This window comes from Bos mutus, chromosome 8 (genome assembly GCF_027580195.1).
Source record: "Bos mutus isolate GX-2022 chromosome 8, NWIPB_WYAK_1.1, whole genome shotgun sequence".
Classification (NCBI taxonomy): Eukaryota; Metazoa; Chordata; class Mammalia; order Artiodactyla; family Bovidae; genus Bos; species Bos mutus.
Window position 1 is genome coordinate 66,767,672 of NC_091624.1, and position 25,706 is coordinate 66,793,377.

Sequence of the window (25,706 nt, forward strand, 5' to 3'; positions counted from 1 at the left end):
TAACAACCGTGAAATGTACTTGAAAGAACCAAACTGCACAAGCCAGAGCTTCAGAGTTCCTTTTATAAATGTACAGATTCCTGAACTGTGCCGAGGTATTCTGCCCTCCTCCTGTTCTTTATATCATCAGGAATGAAAGGGCCACTACCTATCCTGCACTATAACCCACCTATATGTATATTTCTGACTATCTAGTGATGCCAATTTGTCAATCTCTTTTGACAAAAGGGTCTGGATGTTCCATTACTCTTCCTGTGAGGCACAATAAGATGGAAAGAAACTGGATCCCCAAATGGTTTCATGAAGCAGGACCATCTTACCAGCCTAGCCTACTGGGACCATTAGCTGAGGGGGAATAAAATCTCTGTATACGTTATGCATGCCACTTTTTGAGGCTCTTTGGGGAATGAGGTTTTACCCTAAATACTATAATCTTGAAGTTAGAAGAGAAACTGATGGATCATTTTCTAAAAAGAGCCAATTCACTTACTTCTCCTATTTTTAGTCTAGAATTCAAATCAACAGGACCTGCAGTTGAGAATAAACCATATACATAACCCCAGAACATCACTGGGGAAGAATCTTCTTCATTCTTGGTACTAGAGAATAAAACTGTTTTTGATAGTCATTGAAGGTCATATTCATCCCCTCTGTTTCAAACTGACAAGAAAAATAAAAATAACTATAGCTCAAATTAGCACTTCATAAGCAACCAAAACTGTAGGCAGCATGCCTGACTGGGCTTTCACAGTGGCGACTCTTACCAAGTATACCACCAAAGAAAAACACCAGTCACTGAGGTTGCTGCCCCAGAGTGAGACCCTTCCACTCCCTCAAACAGAAACCAATGAGTCTTAATCTTTGAGTTTCAGGAGGAAGCTGCAAAGAAAAAAAGAAAAACAAAGGCTGACCTCTAGTAGAACTTCAGCCTCGTTATATGTTCATTGTAATGCATTAGCATGCTATGACACACCACCAGCACCATGACACTTGATGATGGCTATGACAACACCTGGAAAAGCCCATGCAAGGACTGAAAAGAAGAGCTGCATTAGTTCCAGGTCCCCTGGAACTTGTTACCCCATTCTTGGATAACACATGGGTATTCTATCCACTCTTTCCAATGCCCTCCCTTTTACCTCAACTCTCCATTACATTTGCTGTCTCTCACCCAAACTGGGTTGAGAAGTTGATTTGTGAACTAGGTTCCCTCTTCTCTATCCTCTGTCCATCAATTAAAGCTTGTACTATTCCAGTCTTAGCATGGTTTCATTACTGACTGTGCAAATCCAATAAGAAAATAACTTCCCTGGCTGAGACAGGGGCTCTCTACCTGGGATATCAGGTCCAGTCAACCCATTCTGCAACTATCTTACCAAGACAACTCCATTTTCCAACTGAGGTGCCTAGATAAGACAGTCTTTGAGGTCATTCCCAGCACTGAATCTATGATTTCTAAACAAATCTACAATATTTTATTAGAATGAAAAAATGAATGATAACTAGAAAAAAATAAAACCATCTTTTAAAAATGTTTAATCTTAATGGAAACTATACAAGTATTTTTGATAGAACACACACACACAAATGCACAAACATACACATACCCCCAATTCTAATTCCAGTCATAGCCAAAACAGATACAAACATTCACAAAGTATCTCCCAACATTGTATTTTGTTCTGGCATCTGAGTATTTTATCAATAAAAGGAAGGACTTTTATTTTATCAATAAAAGAGGACTCAGTAAATGGAAGTTTCCAACTCTGAGTTTCCATGAAAACTAGAGTTTGAAGGAACTAGGTCAAACCAACCCTTCTTTGTTCAAACCAGTATAAACCTGATGTAATCACTGAAACAAACAAAAAGGAGCACAAATGCAAACAGCTCTGAAAAGGAAGTGCTCAAGTGTTCTAGACCAGTGTGCCCACAGCAACTCAAAACAGAGAACAGCCTGCCACTGGAAAGCCCCTGAAAAGCCAAAATACTCCCTAACCCCCCTAAAGTTAAAAGCAGGTAAACACAAAGTTCAGAGAACAAAAACAAGTGAGAAACATTTAGGACAAAAAGAGAAACTTTGAGAACCAGCCCAGAACCTAAACAGCTTATTGGTTGCAAGAGTAACCCCACTGTTCAGAAATAAATATGTCTTGAGCCCACTGGTCCTGGGGAGAGACCCCTGTCCTCACAGAACTGACTGACCATCTACTGGGGGTCACAGGAGAGGTTCACCCAGCAAAGCACTCAGGCTGCTCTCAGACCGAGGAGCCAGTACTCAGAGGTTGGGACCCAGTGAGGGGCATGGAAGAGGGGCCACTCAATCGGGTGGTTCAGGAAGGTATCTCTCTCCCAAAATGACTGCTGAGCTGAGACCCAGAAGAGGAGGCAGCTAAACAAACAGCTCTGGGCAGATGGTCCTAGTCTCTGAAGGACAGCCTGGCTGTGCCAGGGTCAGAAGGCGCCTCTGTAGGTTGAGTGTGGGATGTGCAGGTGGGTAGGGCTGTAACTCGGACCAGCTCAGCTGGTGAAAACACATGGGCACTTCTGGTTTCTCTAATGAACACAGCTTCCCACTTAAATCATCCAACCGCAGATTCCCTAAACTCACAAAGGGCAATGCTTGTGCGGTTAAAAAAAAAAAAAAAGTATCCACTGGGGGGGGGGGTTGGGGAGGGTGGCAGAGCCACCCCATGGTGTCACTAGAGTATCCTCTCTGTTCAGAAAAGAAAACTAGACACTGGAAAGTCAAGTGGCTAGCTAGGACTCAAACTAGGAGTGTCTGACTGGCACATCAGTTTTTTTCATTTTGCTTTTTTACATAACAAAATCATTTGGCACAGGTTATAATGATATACAATTAAGATTCACACAGACTGTTTTTTTTCCTTTATTATACTGAGTAAGGTTCAGTGGGCTTCCCTCGTGACTCAAGACGGTAAAGAATCTACCTGCAATGAAGGAGACCAAGGTTTGATTCCTGCATTGGGAAGATCCCCTGGAGAAGGGAATGGCAACCAACTCCAGTATTCTTGCCTGGAGGATTCCATGGACAGAGGAGCCTGGTGGGCTACAGTCCGTGTCTAACTCGCCAAGAGTTAGACACAACTGATTAACACATACATAAGGCTCAAATGACCTACTGATACACTCAGAAAGTTTTCCTTTGCACAATTCCTGTCAATTAACTTATCTTCTTTATAAATTGATGTTAATTAACATTTCAAAATAATCACTAAATGGCCTTCTAAATATTCTTAACAGTCAAAACACAGAAGCTCAAATGTCCAACAGACTCAACAACCAAAGGTAATACAGAAATATGACAAAAAGCTACTTAGCAATTCTAACTGATAGGCATATGAAATCCTTGCTCAGGAAAACATAATAGCTACTGATATGAACTTAATTTAATATTAAACAGAAAAAGCAGGCACAACGTGATACGCACAAACTGGTTACAACTTTGTCACAAAGTTCATATACTTATCAACAAAGATGAGAAATACATTTTTATTGGGGTTATTTTCAGTTAAAATTGCTTGAGCTCACAGAATAAATTCACAAGGCACCTTTCCACAAGAAAACAGTGTTAAAGAAAGAAATGTTTTAAAAGGTGGACTTTCTTAATATCTATCTAGAACAAGCAGTCACTCTCCTCACCATTTGAAATTTTAAAAGTACAAATAGCATTAGATTAGATAGTTTTCTGCTTTTAATTTATTTAAATACTTGAGGGTCACTGAGCATTTCAATAATGACCCAATGGAAAAGGACAGTGCAAAGATGACGCATATAGTGAAATACTAGCATAAACACTGAACACCGTCAAACATTTTTCTGCAGAGACTGTAACCTAGAGAGTTGTTGCAAAACAAACCCCAGCACATGCCACAAGATTCATCCAAAGCTTCCTTTTCTCCTATCCTGCTGTCTAATATATTAAAATACTGCATCAGTAATTTGCTCCTTCTGGAAATATTAGCAAAGAGATGTGAAATGTTATAAAATGTTGCCTGCATTGTCTTCTGGGTCTGAAAACTCTCCAGGTTAGTTTTTCAAGACCATCAACACAGTACCATTATTCTCATTGTATTTTAAAATGAGCTTCTCCTCCTTGTATGTAAGAATTTAACTAGTTTTATATTTGTACCCATCACCTTGCAAACAGTAGTCTGAAGGATGACAGTCTGGCTATATTAAGTATATTTACAGAATGAGTTTAGAAAATCATTTAACCCTATTTTGAAATGGATGGGAGAAAAATAAGAGGAGATGCAATACAGAAAAAATAATTTTAAATTATACTTCATATCAAATTCCTAGATCCTCTACCTCATCCTTGTACGTTAGCCTCTCTGCGCATTTGTCTATTTTTTATAACATTTACTGATCAAAAGGACACAGCAAATAAAAACAAAGGATGAACTGTACACTTTAAAATGGTTCATTTTATACTATGTGAGTTTTACCTCAATACCTTAAAAGAGAACAAAGTCTACTGCCATGAAAATATATGTGATAAAATATAATAGATGTGATAAAGAGAGAATATAGGGAATCTAAGCAAGGAATTTCTGAGATTATCCAACCAAAACATTATAACAATAAAAAATAATGTATTCATGATTGAAGCTGAGATTTCCTTTAAAAGAATGAGAAAGAAAAAGAATGTGGAGAACCTCCTCAAGACTGGCTAAGAATTGATAATTGTTGAAGTTGAATGACCGGTACAGGGAGTCTATTATATCATTCCCTCCACTTCTGTGTATGTTCAAAATGTTCAGAGTAAGCCGTTTAGTTTTGCTTTGCTTTGTGTTTGTCATATCTTTACAATAGAGCTAATCCTGGAACTTGAAACACACGTATAGCAAAATTATCATCTCACTTTACTGTTATGAGAACATCTGGATAACAGTGTCCATTGTTAACTTGTTTTTTTAAGGAACAAGAAAGCTTTAGCATTTCAACAGTTTGTTTCTATAGACTTCATAAATTGCACATTTTACAAAGGGTAAAAATTTATAAGATCAGTACATACCAGGAGTATCATAGGTCGCTTCCATGTTGTTAATCCTATGATTCCAGAGAGTATCACCTACAAGGACAAACAGTATCAGAAATCTAGAAAAGTTCCAATAACTAATCCCCGATCTCTAAAGTATATATATATTTTTTTTTTTTTTGAAACACATATGGTCAATTTATTTCTAACAAAAGAACCAAAGCAACTCAAGGTGGAAAGATCATTGTTTCCGTAAATGGAGCTAAAATTGATATTCATACAGGAAAAAAAAATGAACCTTGATCCCTACCCCACAACAAATATAAAAATTAACTCAAAGTTTATTGAGATCTAAATATAAATGCTAAAGCTTATGAAACTTTTAGAAGGAAACATGGAAGATTACCATCACGACCATGGGAATAAGCAAAGACATTTTAAAACTGAATTACATCAAAAATCAAAAACTTCTTAAAAAGCAACATAGGTTGGAGATAATGTTCTCAACACATATATCTGACAATGAGTTATACATAGTATCCATTAAAAATTCTCATGACTCAATATTAAAAGCAAAAGACTTGAACAGACACTTTACAAAGACATACAAATGGTCAATAATCACATGAAAAATTCAACATCATTAGTAATCAGAGAAATACAAATTAAACCGCCATGAGATAGCACTAATTAACCACTATAAATGGCTATAATTTTAAAATTCTGACAATGCCAAATATTGAGAGAATATGGGGAGAACGTGGAGCAATCAGAAATTTCATTCATAAATAGTGGAAGCGTAAAATGATGAAGCCACTTTGGAAAGGTCTCTGGCAATTTCATATAAAAACTAAACCTATATCTCTCTTACAATCCAGCATTCCATTCCTCATTATTGTACCAAGAGAAATAAAAAACAAATGTCCACCAAAAAAAGACCTGCACAGAATATATATAACAGGTTATTCATGATAGCCAAAAACTAGAAACAATCGAAATATCCATCCAAGGGTAAACAAATTATAGAATACCCGTAGGAAAGAATACAACTCAGCAATGAAAGAAATTACTAATACATCTAACAGCAACATGAATTTCAAAAACATGATCCTGAACAATAGATACCAGGCATAAAAAAGCATACTTCCTGCTCTGATTCTATTTACAAAAAGTTCTTTTTTTTTTTTAATTAATTTTGTTTTATTTTTAAACTTTACATAATTGTATTAGTTTTGCCAAATATCAAACTGAATCCGCCACAGGTATACATGTGTTCCCCATCCTGAACCCTCCTCCCTCCTCCCTCCCCATACCATCCCTCTGGGTTGTCCCAGTGCACCAGCCCCAAGCATCCAGTATTGTGCATCGAACCTGGACTGGCATCTCATTTCATACATGATATTTTACATGTTTCAATGCCATTCTCCCAAATCTTCCCACCCTCTCCCTCTCCCACAGAGTCCATAAGACTGTTCTATACATCAGTGTCTCTTTTGCCATCTTGTACACAGGGGTATCGTTACCATCTTTCTAAATTCCATATATATGCGTTAGTATACTGTATTGGTGTTTTTCCTTCTGGCTTACTTCACTCTGTATAATAGGCTCCAGTTTCATCCACCTCATTAGAATTGATTCAAATGTATTCTTTTTAATGGCTGAGTAATACTCCATTGTGTATATGTACCACCGCTTTCTTATCCATTCATCTGCTGATGGACATCTAGGTTGCTTCCATGTCCTGGCTATTATAAACAGTGCTGCAATGAACATTGGGGTACACGTGTCTCTTTCCCTTCTGGTTTCCTCAGTGTGTATGCCCAGCAGTGGGATTGCTGGATCATAAGGCAGTTCTATTTCCAGTTTTTAAGGAATCTCCACACTGTTCTCCATAGTGGCTGTACTAGTTTGCATTCCACCAACAGTGTAAGAGGGTCCCTTTTTCTCCACACCCTCTCCAGCATTTATTATTTGTAGACTTTTGGATTGCAGCCATTCTGACTGGTGTGAAATGGTACCTCATAGTGGTTTTGATTTGCATTTCTCTGATAATGAGTGATGTTGAGCATCTTTTCATGTGTTTGTTAGCCATCTGTATGTCTTCTTTGGAGAAATGCCTATTTAGATCTTTGGCCCATTTTTTGATTGGGTCATTTATTTTTCTGGAGTTGAGCTGTAGGAGTTGCTTGTATATTTTTGAGATTAGTTGTTTGTCGGTTGATTCATTTGCTATTATTTTCTCCCACTCTGAAGGCTGTCTTTTCACCTTGCTAATAGTTTCCTTTGATGTGCAGAAGCTTTTAATTTTAACTAGGTCCCATTTGTTTATTTTTGCTTTTATTTCCAATATTCTGGGAGGTGGGTCATAGAGGATCCTGCTGTGATGAATGTCAGAGAGTGTTTTGTCTATGTTCTCCTCTAGGAGTTTTATAGTTTCTGGTCTTACGTTGAGATCTTTAATCCATTTTGAGTTTATTTTTGTGTATGGTGTTAGAAAGTGTCCTAGTTTCATTCTTTTACAAGTGGTTGACCAGATTTCCCAGCACCACTTGTTAAAGAGATTGTCTTTAACCCACTGTATATTCTTGCCTCCTTTGTCAAAGATAAGGTGTCCATAGGTGCGTGGATTTATCTCTGGGCTTTCTATTTTGTTGCATTGATCTATATTTCTGTCTTTGTGCCAGTACCATACTGTCTTGATAACTGTGGCTTTGTAGTAGAGCCTGAAGTCAGGTAGGTTGATTCCTCCAGTTCCATTCTTCTTTCTCAAGATCGCTTTGGCTATGCGAGGTTTTTTGTATTTCCATACAAATTGTGAGATTATTTGTTCTAGCTCTGTTAAAGTATATATTTTTAAAAATACAAGAAATTCAAAGGCCTTTACCTCAAACATTTAATATTCCTATTGATTACATGGGCCCTGGTAGACCATCTTGGACTATCTTTCATGTCCATGGTCCTAAAATGTTTTCACTGACTGTATGTTTTTTCTTAAGGTCAGTTAAGAACACACAAACAGAAAGTAGCCTACCTTATAATAAATGAAGGAATCAGTATTTCCCATCCAGGCTTCTGGCCCTCAGTAGCACCTAATCTGTAGCCAAAGTCAGCCTCATAAGAAGAACATTTGGGGCTTCCCTGGTGGCTCAAGGGTAAAGAATCTGCCCATCAATGCAGGGGACAGGGGTTCAATTCCTGGTCCGGGAAGACGTGGAACAACTAAGCCCATGCAGCACAACTACTGAGCCTGTGCTCTAGAGCCAGTGAGCCACAGCTACTGAAGCCCGCTCACCTGGAACCCGTGCTCCATAAGAAAAGCCACTACAGTGGGAAGCCTGCATACCTCAACTAGAGAATGGGCCCTTTCACCACAACTAGAGAAAGTCCAAGTGCAGCAACAAGACCCCGTGCAGCCATAAGTAAAAAATAAAAGTCGTTTTTGTTTAAAAAAGAAGAAGAATGCCCGGCCACAACCCTCCCTTCATTAGGTGGGTACCCATCCTACATGCGTGCGTGCTAAGTTACTTCAGTTGTTTCTGACTCTGCAACCATAGGGACCGCAGCCCTCCAGGCTCCTCTGTCCATGGGATTCTCTAGGCAAGAATACTGGAGCAGGTTGCCATTTCCTTCTCCAAGGATCTTCCCAACTCAGGGATAGAACTCACGTCTCTTAAGTCTCCTGCATTGGCAGGTGGGTTCTTTACCACTAGTGCCAACTGGGAAGCCCCATCCTTCACGGGGCAAGTCAATTCCTCAAAATGGTAAACAAGGCCTTTCAGGATCTTCTCCTGCCTACTTCTCAAGCCTGGTTTCCACATATCCCTGGTCCACCCACCACACACCCTCCTTCCAGGCATACTTGTCTTTCCTCAGACTGGCTAGGCTCTAGACATTCTAGGACTCCGTGCTTCTCTTTGCCACTGAAATCTCTCAGCTCCCCTCCACTCTCCTGCCTGAGAACGCCTATGCATTTTGCAAGGTCCCAACTCACAGTCACTTTCTCTGTTAATCCTTATTAATCTCAACACCTCACCCTCCTAGAAGCCCTCTACACATAATTTTTCTACCCCCAAAATATCGTATCATTTTTGTCTTGCCCACTGACTGTGAACTCCTGTCTTGTCTCTCTGAATCCCCAGCTCCTAGTACAGCACTTGTCACACGATTGGCAATTTGAAAATGTTCTTGAACACTTATTCCACAAAGGGGGCGGGAATACAGTGAGAAATATCTCATGTTGCAGAATGATATGTCAGTAAACAACCTAAACATCCTCAGTAAAGAAGAACCAGCATTTTGCCAAAGCGCAAGGTGGAAGCCACCATCAGCCCTTTAAATAAAACAGTTCATAAGCAGGTCAGAAAGGATGAGCAAAGTAATTATTCAGCCCAGGGACATTCTGATGCCATCGGAACACATTTATCTTTGTGTATGCAGTAAAGTGAATCTCCTGAAGGCAGTTATGAGGACTTTCTTTCAAATGCACTTTTTACCAAAATCACTCCAATGCACTATTTCACAAGAACTTCTTTAACTCTAAGGATTACAGGGCCACTTGAAATCCAAAGCTCATAGGCCTGCTTGCAACACTCTCAATTCTCCATTTATTGACTGCAGGCAATCATTTCACAACAAACCAGCAGAGGACAAGTCTACCCACTTATATCGAGGACGAGAAATACATATGGGCAGACAGGGGACTGCTTCTTTGTATATATCTATGTTTAAACATACTATCAGCAGCCTGTTTTGTGCACTATATACTTTCATCATCTTAAATTCAATAGGATATTTCCTTCCTTTAAATGATTTCTTCCAGGAAACATACTTGGTGGGGCTCGTCTAGACCAGGGGTCCCCAACCCCTGGGTGAGTACTGGTCTGTGGCCTGTTAGGAACCGGGACACACAGCAGGAGGTAAGCAGAGGACCAGTGAATGAAGCTTCATCTGTATTTACAGCCACTCCCCACTGCTTGCATTACCGCCAGAGCTCTGCCTCCTGTTAGATCAGGGGTGGCATAATAAACATAAAGAGCATCAGTCATTCTGAAATTATCCCCTCCCCATCTGTGGGAAAAACTGTCTTCCACAAAACCAGTTCCTGGTGCCCAAAATGTTGGGGACTGCTGGTCTAGAGGGCCTGGGCTGCTTCTACTTACAACCTGGAACTTGAAATCCATGAGGCCTTGCGGTTCAGGTTCCCTACCTGGATTTTAAGTATACACACACAGGCACAGGGGTGTGATTCTTACCAAAAAAATCATAAAAGACACTCCTCCTCCTCTTCTTTTTATCTCTCAACAAATACTTCATTGGAAATCACTTCATGCTTACCGGACTAGCTCTTATTCATTTCCATTTAATGGCTACATAATATTCCTTTGTATAGCCAGCACCTAATATATTCAATCATCTGCATATTCATGGGTATTCACTCTTTTTTCAATTTATTACCCTTACTAACAATGTTGCAATAAACATCAAGGACATATATCCTTACAAACAAGTGCTTTTCATTTCTGGGACATTTACAAAAAAGTCCCAGGAGTAGTATTGTTAAAGTTGAAAGGAGCATATGTGTATAAATAAATACATGAATAAATAAAATATTTTGATAGATCGTGACAGAAACAATTTCAAATGAAGGGTCTCTGGGACAAAAGAACTAAGCTTTCTTTATTTTTTTCTTTTAGGGAGAACTTAGCACATATGAGCAAGTGAAAGTGAAGTCTCTCAGTCGTGTCTGACTCTTTGTGACCCCATGGACTGTAGCCTACCAGGCTTCTCCATCCATGGGATTTTCCAAGCAAGAATACTGGAGTGGGTTGCCATTTCCTTCTCCAGGAGATCTTCCCAACCCAGGGATTGAACCCAGGTCTCCTGCATTGTAGGCAGATGCTTTATCATCTGAGCCACCAGGGAAGTCCATGTATGAGCAAACTAAATTTAAAACATAATTGTTAAAAAAGTACAAAATGTATTTGACAAATAAGAAATATCAATAATCTCAAAATACATATGACAAAAAAACGTTAAGACCTCAGTAGTAAGAAATAAAACCTTATTGAACAATATTAAATAAAGATCCAAATAAATCAAGACCTATACCACATTCATGAGTTGGAAGACAAAATACTTAAAGATATCATTTCCATTTGAATTGTTCTGCAGACTTAGCACACACCCACTTTAAATTTCAGGAGGATTTTTGCAAACAGCACTTTTTATGGATGCTTCAAGAAACTATATTCCAGTCGTAGGTGGGGAGTTGTTCAGTCCTGAACCCTGCAACAAAGTCTCACGCCAGCTTCTACTCAGTTTCTCCCTTTCTTTAAGCTTAAGTAAGCCCTAACACATGAGAGAAACTCTGTGACTGATGAGATGGAGAAGGGGAAGCAGAGGAAGTAGGACTGCATAGGTAGAAGCCCTGGAATGTTGAACAAAAGTGTTGCAGCTAGGGATGAATCCTTTAAGAGCTCAAGACTTAAGAAATGGAGGTTCACATTTTGGGGAAAGGTGTGGAATTCATGATTGGGGAGAGGGGATGGGACGTGAAAAGGAAGATACAGTGTATTCAATACCTCCACTCTCCTCAGGGGCAGCAGCAGCTGGACTTGCATCAGAAGGGACTCAAGAAGGGCCCTAACACTGGCCTTTCATTACTCCATAATGCTACTATTTGTTCAATTGTGTTTTACACTCACTCACAATCTCATGAGGACTTGGATCTCTGAGTATTTACTCAAGTATCACTAAAGGCTCATAGGGGCACTCAGTTAGTTATGGCCGGAGTCAATGAGTGAATGAGTGGATAAAGAATAAATGAATGAATGAAGGTCAAAAACAGGAAATCAACTTGCTCAAAGATGACTGTGTAAGCCTAAACACACTTTCACTCCTGTGCTTCTTAAAAGAGTAGAGCAACAGTAAAAAGCAACTCCATTAGCATTCTTTCTGCCCAGTGCAAGATACAACATGCTCTGAATAAATAGGGAAGAACCTATTTTCTAATATCAAGTTATCTCTATATTATTATAATGAGATTTATTACAAGTTTGGTTTCACTCACTTGAAACCCACTCCTTGTAGCTCATAGTGAAAAGCAGAGGCCTTTCTTTTTTTCTAACATTGTAAAGAAGGATATTTAGATACTCCAGGCAAGAATCATTGTTACCCACCATATATTGTGAATGTACCTGAACTTTTCAGCTTAAAAATCAAATCACTAAAGTCTAAAGCATATATTAATAATTCTACTACCCTATTCTTCTGTTTTAATCCATTAACACATGCGTACTCAGTCACTTCAGTCACGTCTTTACAACCCCACGGACTGTAGCTCACCAGGCTATTCTGTCCATGGAATTACCTGGCAAGAATACTGGAGTGGGTTGCCATTTCCTGCTCCAGGAATCCAATAACATGCTGCAGTGCAAAAATGTTCTGAACTCTGAATTGTTCATTAAAAGTTGTTGTATCTAAATACAGAGTTAAAAAAGGTCATATTATAGACATCCCATATTTACCTTGTAAAAAAACACAATATTCACACCTCTTAATAACCTATCTTGCCCTATAGCTTTTATATTGGGAATTTTTTTTTAATGTATATGTGCATGTATCATTCTTTATCTGCCCAGGGCAACTCAGTAAAAGATCTGACAAAGTGGACAACTGGGTATTTCTTGTGTATGCTTGTTGGTTACCACAATATCCCACAGAACAAAACACAAAAACTAATCTGTTCACCTTACCTTAATTAAATATTATCCTTATGTTTAAAAAACACTGACAGAAGTTCTAGTATGTACCAGGCCTGGTGTTAGTGCTCAGCAACAAAGCATTTTCCTAAATGTTCTCTAATTATACTTTAACAAAATCAACTCTGAGGCAAGAATCATCTCACTCATTTTTATAGATGAGTAACTGAGGCTGAGAGGCTGAACATTTGCTCAAGAACTTATGACTCTGCTGTTGTGTAAAATAAAGGACCAAAGAAAATGAAATTCATCTCAAAGTTTATACTTTAAAAAACTGCTGCAATATTAAAGTAGTACTTGATGACCACGATAGAAAAAATGTATGTACTATTGTTTGACTGGTTGAGATTTTAGAATTTTTGTGTTAGTTTCCCCTTTGAACCATTCACTTTTTACATTTTGTCATTGTAAAACTTTTTAAAGATTAACCTTAAGCTTCACCAATGTCTGTGTCTTTATAAGGAACTGGAATCTTGCCAAAGAATCACAGAATCAAGCGAGGAGTGACCATGAGCTCAGGTCAGTGACTTCAACACAGAGACATGAATGATGATAAATGCCATTAGGGTCCCCAGAGAAGAACAAAAAATAGTAACTAATTCTCTACCACTTGCCTGAAATATCTCCCAAGGATCCTACATGTCATTAGGGTCAGGAATTTTGGTTTTTGAGGGAGACAGAAAACAATGCAATTCTCTCTACTCTTTCATTAACCTAAAAGTGTGGTAGGCTGGTCTCTGTAATCTCAGTGGGATCTAAGTAATATTAACTAACTATGCCTCCAAACCGGGAGCCAAGACAGCACGGACTGAACACGGACATTCAAATCCTCCCTGTGCCACCCACCTGGATCAAACTTCAGTATGTTTTTAAAGTGTCTAATCTCTTAGCTTCATGAACTTCGGGAATAATAATAGATTGAGTCATTAGTCAAGGACATCATCAAGGAAACAGATGATCATAGAGTGCCCCCCCAAAAATAAGCACATTAAAAACACTCCCTTCAAGTTGCTGAAAGTTAAGAATGTGAACTATGGGGAAAGAGTCTTTATAGGACTTGCTAATTCTTAAATATATATTACAACAGGTAAAATACGCCCTCACGGTTCAGACAAGTGAAGGAAGCCTCCAAATCTCAGGCTGAAGGTGAGACTAGTTACAGGAGTATACATTGGAAAATATCCTTAACTACAGTGTGTTTAACAAAATGGTCCTTTCAAAAAAAAAAAATTAAAAAAAAAAACCAAAATGGTCCTTTCAAATGAATCTGTTGCTGTTGTTGTTTAGTCCCTCAATCATGTCCAACTCTTTGCAATCCCATGGAACACAGACAGCAGGGTTCCTCTGTCCATGGGATTTTCCAGGCAATAATAGTGGAGTATGTTGCCTTTTCCTTCTCCAGGGGATCTTCCTGACCCAGGGATTGAACCCCGGTCTCCTGCATTGCAGGCAGATTCTTCACCATCTGAGCCAACAGGAAAGCCACCAGAGAAGCCTCAGATGAATATATTTGGCTCTTAATTTTGTATCAAATATATGAGCAAAACTTTTATTGAAGCCAAAAGATTTGCTGATTTAGTTGCTATAGCAGACTCAGGCATATAATGGTTATTCAAAACTTGAAATATGAGGATATCTTTCTACTGTGTTCTTACGTGGGTTTGAAGTAACCTTAGACTTAAGTTGGCACTTGGAGAAGGCAATGGCACCCCACTCCAGTACTCTTGCTTGGAAAATCCCATGGACGGAGGAGGCTGCAATCCATGGGGTCGCTAAGAGTCAGACACGACTGAGCGACTTCACTTTCACTTTTCACTTTCATGCACTGGAGAAGGAAATGGCAGCCCACTCCAGTGTTCTTGCCTGGAGAATCCCAGGGACGGGGGAGCCTGGTGGGCTGCCGTCTATGGGGTCACACAGAGTTGGACACGACTGAAGTGACTTAGCTTAGCATAGCACATAAGCTGGCACTGCCACTCAACTACCTACTTTCATAGGCCAGTCAAAATTCTGAGTGATAAATAAAACATTATAGCCATACAATGGATGCTCATTTGGTTATAAACAGAAATGAAGTACTGATACATGCCACAACATGGATGAACCTTGAAAATGTTATACCAAGTGAAAGAAGCCAGGCACAAATGACTTCATTTATATGAAAGGTCCAGAATAACAAATCCATAGAGACAGAAAGTAAGTAGTTGCTTGCTGATAAGGGAGTAAGGGAGAAAAGGGGTGTGACTGCTAATGGGTACAGGGTTTCTTTTGGGAAGTGATGAAAATTTTCTGAAATTGATCGTGGGGGTGGTTGCAAAACTGTAATTTAATAAAATTCATTGAATTGCACACTTTAAACGGGTGATTTAAGTAGATTTAAATGGAATGTGAATTATATCTCAACAAAAGTGTTCATTAAAAAAATTCTGCAAGCTTCAAGTCATAATTTTTTAAAGTTTTCATAAAAACTTTAGCTGTAATTAAATTAGTTACAATGTGCTATCAAGCCCTTCCCCTTTAACTATTAAGTCTCTTTCTTTTAGAAATACATTGTGACATAGTTAATGTTGAAATTACAATGATGGAGATTTGCCTTAAAATAATCCAGTGGGTGTTACAAAGGGAGAATGAGTCTGAGTATACAGTGATCGTGTAAGTGTTGATAACTACTAAAGTTGGGTAATGGGTCACTGGTGGAGGGTGGTCATTATACTATTCTTTCAACGTGTGTTGAAATTTAAAATTTTCACAATAAAATAGTAAAGTGGAGTGAGGTTCTTAAGACTTCCTGGTCACTTCTACGCTATCTCTCTAGTCCACTTAGATTTTCTTTTTAAAAATACAGATATACTGAAATACAGATAAAATGATGTCTGAGGTTTGTTTCACAATAACACGGGAAGTGAATCTGACAAACAGACTGGAGAGCATGCTGAAACTACTTTCTACCCTGCTTGGAAAGCCCATCCTTCTGGAGTTAACAGAACACAGAGGGAACTCCCTGGTGGTCCAGTGGTTAGGACTCCACACTTTCCCTACCAAGGACCTGGGTTCAATCTCTGGTTGGGCAACGAAGATCCCACAAGCCACCCAGTGCAGGGGGAAGAGGAGGACACACAGAGCCAGCAACAGAACCAGGAAGAGGTACAGATAAAAGAGTGTGCAACAAGTGGGTTAGGGGCATATGAAAATTCACTGTACAGTCTTTTAATAAATTTAAATTTTTCCATAAAGAAGAGTTAAAAAAAAAAAAAAACCAAAAAACCACCTCTCACACACACAAATTCAAAAGGTATGCTACTGCTGAGACTCTTGTCCCGCAAAAGAGTTATGGGACTTAAGGCCATTCTCAAATCCTATTCCGTTGTTCTGGACATGCAGTATCTGTTGGTTCTGTTGTCACCGCAAATTCTGAAGACAACCTCAGAAACAGGCCACAGAAAATAACAGTTCCAAGTTTCATATAGAGCTGGGGGGCACAGGGTGGAAAAAGGACCCTATAGAAGAGACTTAGTTCCAAATCACTGATTCTTTCCCTGCTCTGGTTTGCTGGGTCCTGGGGACAAGAACATGCCCAGCCAGCAGGCCCAAACTAGTAGCCTTTGCCATCTGATGCGTGCGTGTGTGCTAAGTTGCTTCAGTTGTGTCCGACTCTTTGTAACCCTATGGACTGTAGCCCACCAGGTTCCTCTGTCCATGATATTCTCTGGGCAAGAATACTGAAGTGGTTAGTTCATCAAATCTAACCATGGCTCAAATGACATCTAAAATGCATTTACCTCTGATATAATTCACAATAGTACACTGATTTAGGGGTTTAATTTTAGGAGAGAAAAAATAGTTTTCAATAATCCTAAACTAGCTATCTTTGACAAGACAAGAGATTATGATTTTACAAAGAGCAAATCCCTAAAATATAGGCAAGAGTCACTTCTGGCCCAGGGTACTTAGAGAAATTAAATGCACCCATTATTTGGCTGAATTTAGTCTGACAAGTGGACTAAGAAGCAAGACAGATCCAACCCCTACCTACCCTGTTGAGAATATTCCTCCCCGTGAAGTTTTAAAGAACTCCCAGAAGCCTGTGGGAGAGCCCAAGGGCAGGGCTAGGAGGGGGGATTTCTTTTATATGTTGCACATATAAAAGATTGTGAATTCCACCCACCATAGCACAGGCCGTACCACAAGATCATCCAGCATCAAAATAAGGAGAACAAACTGGCATCAGTTTAAGTATAAAAACCAGGCCAGGCTCTACATACCTAATGTTCTTACAGTTCTTATTCAAACAATTACTTTGGGTTCAATTCGTTCTCCCTATAATCTTAAAATTCTTTGGTTCCCATGTGGCTCCTTGATAAAGAATCCACCTGCTAATGCAGGAGAATGCAGGAGACCCTGATTGGATCCCTGGGTGGGGAAGATTCCCTGGAGGAGGAAATGGCAACCCACTCCAGTATTCTTGCTTAGGAAATCCCAAGGGCAGAGGAACCTGGTGGGCTATAGTCCATGGGGTTGCAAAGAGTCGGACAGGAGTGAGCAACAACCACCACCATATTCTTAAAATTGGTCTTGAAAGTGGGTTTGTGTGGACTTGCAAGGACCACCCAATGCTTTTAGGTATCCTACATTCATTACAGATCTCAGTAAGAACTATAGGCATTGCCAGGCTTTTAGATTTAATTTAGAGAAAGACTGTTTGCTTCATATTCATCTTCCACAATCACTTCACGAAGACCTGTTTCCAAGTCTCTCAATCCCCAACAAACATCAAGACACTGATTGCCTTGGAAGCTGTGAAATCTTTTGGAAGTAGGGATGCTCCAGGGCAGCACATTTTTGCCCGACATCAGCCTTCTCTGTTGGAGGCGCCAGTCCCGTAGGGCCAGTGGCAGAGCCGGGTAGACATCTCCAAGCTCATCCACATGATGGCTTCATGTTCTCAAGAATTAAATTCTGCCTAGCAGTTTGTTTGGCTCCGGTAACCCAGTGCGGGCCTAGGGCCCTCCTTTAACGACCAAGTACACGGCAAGTTAACACACACTGTTACTACCTCTTGAGCTCGTCCCCCAAACACAGTGGAGTTACTTTACACCAGACACTTCATGTTTACGTTTGCCTCAGTGCAGAATAAAAGAAGTGACGTGCCCCAACCTGTCACTTCATCCATCCCACATATACCCCTACTGTGTGCCTGGCACTGCTGATAAACTGGTGAACAAAACAGATCGAGAGCCTTGCCCTCCCGGTGCGGACGCTGTCAGCGAAGTAAACACTCAATGGCTGAAAGAAGTTTACTCATTTTCTTCCCGCTTTTTTTTTTTTTTTTGCCACCGACCCCCATCCTTCCAATCTCCCCAAGGGCTGGAAATCAAGTTTATCCTATTAGTTTGACAGGAATAACAAAACCCGTTAGTCTACATGAAATAGACACCGTCCAGGTGCAACCCAATTCACCATGGAACTCCACTCTCTTTACGTCTTTTTTTGTTTTCAGCCTCAACGGCCCAAAACCTTCAACCAGTCTGAGAGGTTCTCCTCCCCAAGTGCAGCCCTGGGACGATCAATCACGAGGCAGTGGAGGGAACCGGCCCAAGATCCCTGCTCCCCGCGGTGAGCGGGGCGCGCGCGCGGCACTCACCGAGGAGCCGGCCCAGAACGGGCACGAGTTCTTCACCTGCGGGGAGCTGCTCAGCGACAGCGCCCCAAAGCTGAGTGCCACCATGCAGCAGCCCAGGATCAGCTGCAGCAGACCGAGCGACAACAGCAGGCGAGCGGGCAGCAGCGCGGAGCCCGGAGCTCCGGCCGCGGCGGCGGCCCGGCGAGAGGAGAGCGCAGGCGGCGCGGCCAGCACCCCGGCGGCGGTAGCCCCGCAGCGAGGCCGCGCCGGGGGCTGCAGCGCAGCCCGGGGCCAGCGCGGCCGTAGTGGGGGCAGCGGCGGCTCCTGGGCGGCGGCCGCCGCGGCGCCCGGGCCCCCGGCCTGCGGCCCGCCGGAGAGCCCGGCCACCGGGCAGCAGGAGCCCGGGAGCACCACAGGCAGGGACATGGACAAGCGGGGAAGGAGCGGTCGTTGGCAGCGGGCAGAGGGCGCGGAGAGGAGCCGCCAGCGCCGCGCTCTGAGCACGCGGGCGGGCTCAGACGCGGAGGGGGCGGGAAGAAAATGCGCACGGCCCAACCACTTGCTGCCGCAGCAGCCGCCGCCGCCGCCGCCGCCGCCCCGGCTCCCGCCGGCCGCACCCACCTGCCAGCCGGCGGGTCGGCCTCCGGCCTCCCGAGCGCGCCCCACTCCCACACCCCGCCCCCCACACCACGCACGGCCTGAGGTCCCGCCGCGCAGCGCCTGCACCCTTTGGGGCTCCGCCAAACCAGCGCTCTCTCCCGGGGCTCCAGAAGAGGTGCCCCAATTTTAAAACAGGTTCCCTCAGGCTAGGAGGGAACTGCGGTCTGTGCGCGGAGATACCGACAGCCAACAGGCTGGGGCGCGACAGGAGCGCCGCAGGAGCGCTGGGGACCCTCGCCCCTTTCCGGTCCAGCCGCGAGCGCGACTCTGGCGACCTTTCATACGAAGGCAGCCCGGCTTTAAACTTTTCCCCCGCCTAGAGGAAGGATGGCAGGAAGAGAGCTGTGGGTAACTTGGTGGGAAAAGTCTAAGCCTCAGGGTTTCGGGAAAGGACGACGCAGAGCAAAGTCACCGTTCGCGTGGGGCTTCCCGGCGCTGACTGCTCTGCAGCCCCTCCGCCTGGGAAGTTGGGAGGTGGGGAATGAGGGGTAGGGGTGCCTTCCTGGCACCGACGTAGGAGTGGGCAGGAGGCCAAGGTTTCCTTGGAAGTATCCGGCATCCAGAAAGACAACCAACGGCCTGGAGCGTTGGCAAGGGTTACTATATACACTCTGTGGCCGTCTCACCTTGACTCCTGAGCTGTATTAGGCATCATCTGGTAGAACATAGAATCCCAGACTTTCAAAGAAATGGCCTCATAAAATTCTAATCTGTTTTTGGTAATTTATAAAATATATTTAGAACTTAAAAAGAAATGATTTGCCTTTGTAAAATTTTATTTCCTAATGGTAGGAATTCTTATGTGTTGAAAGTGTTCTTATACATAAAATGATTATAATAGAATTTTTCCAGGTTAAGAACAAGAGCACTGTCACTCTGCAGAAAGTCAGTCTCATTATTAGGTGAGTAATAAGTAAGGGGAGGGTATTTTATATCCTCCTGCCCACCAAACCAAAGGAAACGTGTATCCGTTTTTATGCTCTGCTTACAAAGGCTGTATTCATTTTGTTCATTACTTACTGCAACTCACAATGGAATGCACTGCCAATGTGCATTTACATGTACACTTTTTGAATTATTAAAGCACCTGTGATTAATAGTCTCAAGGACTTCTTTTACAAACTCCTTTTGGTAATAAACTTCAAATCCTGGAAAGAAAAAAAGGAGTTGTCTTTTAAAATAAACGTTTGAAGTATGTGATTTCATGCACTTTAAAACATCGTACGGTAGGTATTCTTAAATTGCAAGTAATGTTAGATTGAAAGTTTCTCGTGTGCCAGATTATACATTTTAATTTATGCACAAGCTTAAAGGTATTCAGTTTTTAACATTCTACTACATTGTATAATGTAAAAACGTCTAATTGAGTCTTGAGAAACTCTGTCAGCTAATAAGTTTATTCCGCTGGTCAGTCTCTGACACCCAAAATGAAACGTACTGTCAAAAATGTATTCTTTGGGTCTGTGTAGGTTGGTGCCAGAAATCAGATACCCTCCTTTCCTTTGGATGTTTAATGGCTGAAAAGGGAGAGCTCCAGGAGAGCTGGTAACGGTCTGTTTCTTGGTGTGGATGCCAGTTCCATGGGTGAGACTCATTCTGAGCAAATTCATGGTGTTGTACTTTGTGCAGTACTCTGTTTTTTATATTTAAATATTTTCAAATCTTTCTACGTACTTTACCCTTAAATTTTTGTCTGTTTCCCTATATAGAAACAGATGACAGCAAAGGTAACTAAAATCCATAGATAGTTTATCCAATAGCTTCACGTATTTTTTCAGGCCACTAAACCTTTTCCTAAGCTGCTAATTAAGAGTTGTTGCACAGAAATTTTCTTTTATGTTGTTGTTATTGGTCATATTTATAGCTGTGAGATTCTTTTCCATCAACCCAAATCCATGAAACTTTGCCCCAACTTTCAAGATTATGCCAAATAGCACTCTTGAGTATTTGAACTTTGGGTTTTATAACTCAAGATTGATTCTTTGCATCCCCCCAAACAATTGGTTACAGTAAGTCCTAAGTTATACCTGATCAGGCTGAGTTGTATGTTACTAAATTCTTATAGGATGATTCAGAGTCACTGACTTCATGTTGGCTTAAAAATAGTTAAGTGAGGATTTTGGAAAACAGGCAATTCCTCAAAAGTTAAAGAATTATCATTTGACCCAATAATTCCATTCCTCGGTATATACCCAAGAGAAGTGAAAACATGTGTCCATATAAAACCTTATACACAAATAGCATTATTCACAATAGCCCAAAAGGTAGAAGCAACCCAAGTGTGAGTGAATGGATAAATGAAATCCGGCATTGTGGATGAACAGATAAACAAAATGCAGGAGAGCCATACGATGGGATATTTTCAACAATATAAAGGGGTGAAGTACTGGTTCATGCTACAACATGAACGAACCTTGAAAACATGCTAAGTGAAAGAAGATAGTCCCACAAGATCATATATTATGTGATTCCATTCATATGAAATCTCGACAGCAGACAAATCCATAGAGACAGAAAGTAGATTAATGATTGCTTAGGAATTGGAATGGGGGGAGTAGTTAGATTGAATGGGGGTTTAAAGCTAAAAGTTCAGGTGACTTTTTGAAGTGAAAAAATCTTTTGAAGTCTGTTTTGGTGATGATTGCACAACCTTGTGAATATACTAAAAACCAATGAATCGAACACTAAATGGGGGAACTGTATCAATAAATATTACAGGTGAATCTATCATTATCTCTTAATAAAGCCCTTACTGAGACATATTAAAAATAATTAAAATAAAGACAAACATGTCGAAAATGTGACCAGGCATTTCGTTAACGTGGGCGAAAATGCAAGGAAACAGTGGTTGTAGTATATTGTTGGGTGGAACCCAGCTGCCAGCTTTCCTCAATATTAAAGCCAAATTCCAAGGAGAAATTTACATCAACTCCTCCCTTCCACATACCTCATTTTCCACTTCCCATACTCAAAGCCTTTTCTGCCCAGACATTCAAATTCTTTCACTCAGGTTACACTGGACACCTTTATACAAACTCCTCAGTGCTTCCCACCATTTCTCAGAAGCCCCAACCTGTCAGCTAATTAGAGTGCTAGGAGAAACATGTTCCCTGGCAACCTGCCTCCAGTACTTAACATTTTACGAGGAGAAAAGCTTCTCTGAAGAAGGCAGAGTGGAATCCAGAAGTCCTCCTTTAATTTGGTGTCTCTGGAGCAGCTTTGCTAAGTTTGGTTCATGGACTACGGAACCACTTGAAAGGTAGGTTGAAATGCACGTTCATGGACTTCCTTTACACTCACAGAACCTGACAATCTGGAGAGAACTGGCAAATTGCATTCTAACAAATTTTTAAAAAACATGAATTGATAACAATGATAGTAGTCAGACTCAAGAATCTTTACATGGGCATTTTTATATGGGAGGGGACTAGAAGTAGCTTAATAGTTGGAAGGGATTTGGCTTGAATACAAACTTAGATGTAAGTATGTTGGAGGAAGAGGTTTTGCTGGCCCCCAGCCAGGCATTGCTGCCCAGATGATTTTTATGCATAGGAAGGACTGAAACCACTGGGTTCTACTGGAAAGGGAACCAAATTAGGAGCCAGACATCCCAGGTTCTAGTCTCTCCTCCACTCAGTGATCTTGAGCAGTTCCAAACTTCTCTAGCCTCTATTGCTTCCAAGGCCTGCGATTTTGAAATTCAGCCATTCTAATCACCATGATTTCTCAGGTGATCAGCATGAGAGCAGAGAACAAGAAAAGCAGGCGAACTAAGGTGTGGGATAGTTAAACTTTCAGACCTAGAATAAAATGAAAAATGCTTCATTCTAAACTTTAAGACCTGAAGTACCATGGTCTCATGTTTTTCCCTGAGGTACAATTTTGAACAAGGATTGTGTCCAGGAAATTGAGTGGCAACTTGCATTATAAAATTCATTTTGCAAAGAAAGAGCTGTGGAATTTTTTTTCTAATTAAGAGAGAGAGAAAACAAAAAAAATGGAAGAAAAGAAAGCAACTTGAGCATAGCTGGGCAAACCAGGTACTCTTGTTTTTCTGAAATAATGGTGCAGGTTGGTTGTTAAGGATTTCTAATGCCAGTGGCCCCAAGACAGACTTATCTATTAAATGGAAGGGCTGCAGCCATACTTTTCTCTTTGAAATTAAATACTGAAGAACTTATTATAATGCAAATCTCACAAAATACAATTCAAGTCAATTGCTCTAAAAATTATTTATGGCTTATAATTTTCTAGGAGAAATAAGCTACACATATAAATGTAATAAACTGTGTTTTATAAGTGTCTGTTTATGAGAGAGTATGTGTATATTCGCGTGTGTGCATGTTGTGAAACCTTGTAATCTCAGAGCTTCCTGGTTCAAGTTTCTGTAGACATTAAATCTGTAATTCACCTTTGAGCACTTTTGAAGAAATCTCTTAAACAAATCTTTTACTTATGCCAAATGTGAAGCCTAGAAGATGTTTAGGGAAAACCTGGAGGATAACAAGAGAGGCTGTCCTTGCCTGGTGTGAGCAGAGTTCTCACCCTCCACTAAGGGGCTCTTGGTCTGAAGTGCTTGTCAGATCACCAAGGGAGCCTAAAAATATATACAACTTCTCCTTCATTTATTCCACTCATCCCATACCCCGCCCCCATCCCCTCTGGCAACCACCTCTGAATAGGTGAGGAGATTAAGAGGTACACATTCCCAGTTAGAAAATAAATAAGTCACAGGGATATAGTATACAGCACAGGGAATAGAGTCAATAATATTGTGATAACTTTGTATGGTGACAGATGATAACCAGACTGACCATGGTGATCATTTTATAATGTATAAAAATACTGAATCTCTGTTGTACACTTGAAACTAATATGAGTTAATTATACTTCAATAAGAAAAAAATAATTTGACATATATGTGTGTATATATATAATTTCTAAGCCTCCAGTTGCGAAGATACTGATTTATAAGGTTTTGGTAAGGTCCATACCTACTATATTTAGTAGAAGTTCCCCAGAAGTTGGAGATGCCCTCAAAAGCTATGTCTCAGAGACCAATATACCTGTATGTGTGTGTGTATGGCATGTGTACGTGTACACATATTCTTCTTTTTAGCAACTATTTACAGAAGATAAAACCTTGGGCCCTCTAAGACAGTAAGAGGATGAGTGTCCCTGCCTGTCAAACTAGAAGAGAGAGCATGAGGGGGATTTGGCCCGGGCTTAGTGCAGCCCATGTGGACTGAACTGTAGATGTTCCTGTGTATACATTTGGGAAATGTACAGATTCTATGGATTTAAAATCTTAGCCACTGACCTACTGAAGACCACGTAGTCACCCAGGAAGAAAGAGGTGGGGTCTCCCCTGCAGGGAGAGGGCATGACTGCTGCCAGCCCTCCAGGAGAGGTGGTACCTGGGACAGGAACTGAGAGCAACGTGGAGCTCAAGATGCAGGAAGAAGAGCAACTCTGTTCTCTCTCTGAGCCTCCTCGTAACACTAGCTACCAGTCTTCATGTTCTGCTATGACCAGGTTTGCGTGCATTATTTCTAATACATCTCTGTGAGGTAGCTCCTTGGCTGAACTGGGCTGGAAAGGAAGAGAAAGAAGCAAAAGAAAAATCATTCACCTTTGAGCCTCTTTTGCTCATAGTCACTATCTGTCTTTCAACAGTCCAGAGCACAAAAATAAACTGCTTTCCATGAAATGGTGTGGTACTAAATCACTCTCCCACCTCTCCTGATCTGATGGGCTGCTCTTGATAACAGATGTGAGTTCTGTGCATTCAACTGTGTGCTTGCACATCTTGTTCTGATTATATAAATAAGTATCTTGACATATAGGGCTTCCCTGGTGGTTCATCAATAAAGAATCCACCTGCCAATGCAGGAGATGCAAGTTAGATCTCCAGATCAAGAAGATCCTCTGGAGAAGAAAATGGCAACCCACTCCAGTATTCTTGGCCTAGGAAATCCCATGGACAGAGGAGCCTGGCAGGCTACAGTCCAGGGAGGTTGCAAAAAGTCAGACATGACTTAGCGACTGAATAACAACAATAACATTTTGACATATATCAGTCTTTTATCCCAGGCTCATTTTTACTTTTGGGCTTTTAAATGTGCTGTTCCCCCTGCCAAAAATACTGTTCTATGCTTACCTCCGTGATGCCCAACTTACATACACACATTCTCCCAGGATACCCCTACTCATCCCTAGGTTACAGATTGGAGCTTCTTTGCTCCAAAAAGTTGTCCTTGACATCCCCACAAGGCCACCTCCCCCACAGAGGCCAGGTAGAGTGAACCTGCTTTGTGCTTCATTTTGCTCCCACTTCACACCATATTGTTGTTAGGGGAAGCACACTGATTGAAACTGCCCACGCTGGCCAGGCACCATAGTAACCATTTGCATGAGTTGTTTTATGACAGGAGATCCTGATAAAGAATAAATAATAAGCCACCACCAACAGGAGGAGTTCAGGAAAGGTCGAAAGGAGACACCGCATGTCTGTCCACTTCCCAGAATCCCTCTCGCTAGCATCCATCTTGGCTGAGCGAGGCGTGCGCCATCAGGAAAGACTCTGAATTAGAGTGATTGGCCAAAGACCACCCGGAAACTAATCCCATCACCATAAAACCGGAGACTGCGAGCCACGTGGCAG

At 41.2% G+C, this 25,706-nt stretch overlaps 1 protein-coding gene across 1 annotated transcript in view; it reads right to left on the minus strand.

Annotated features, from left to right (window-relative positions):
* Positions 1 to 18,901, minus strand: part of ENTREP1 (endosomal transmembrane epsin interactor 1) — a 76,737-nt gene extending 57,836 nt beyond the window's left edge. The window contains exons 1-2 of the mRNA XM_005897469.3: positions 18,404 to 18,901; positions 5,039 to 5,095 (exon numbers count right to left, since the gene is read on the minus strand). Of these exons, the coding sequence (XP_005897531.2) occupies positions 5,039 to 5,095; positions 18,404 to 18,808 (462 nt within the window). The 5' untranslated portion in view covers positions 18,809 to 18,901. The remainder of the gene's footprint in view (positions 1 to 5,038; positions 5,096 to 18,403) is intronic.
* Positions 18,902 to 25,706: the final 6,805 nt, after the last annotated feature.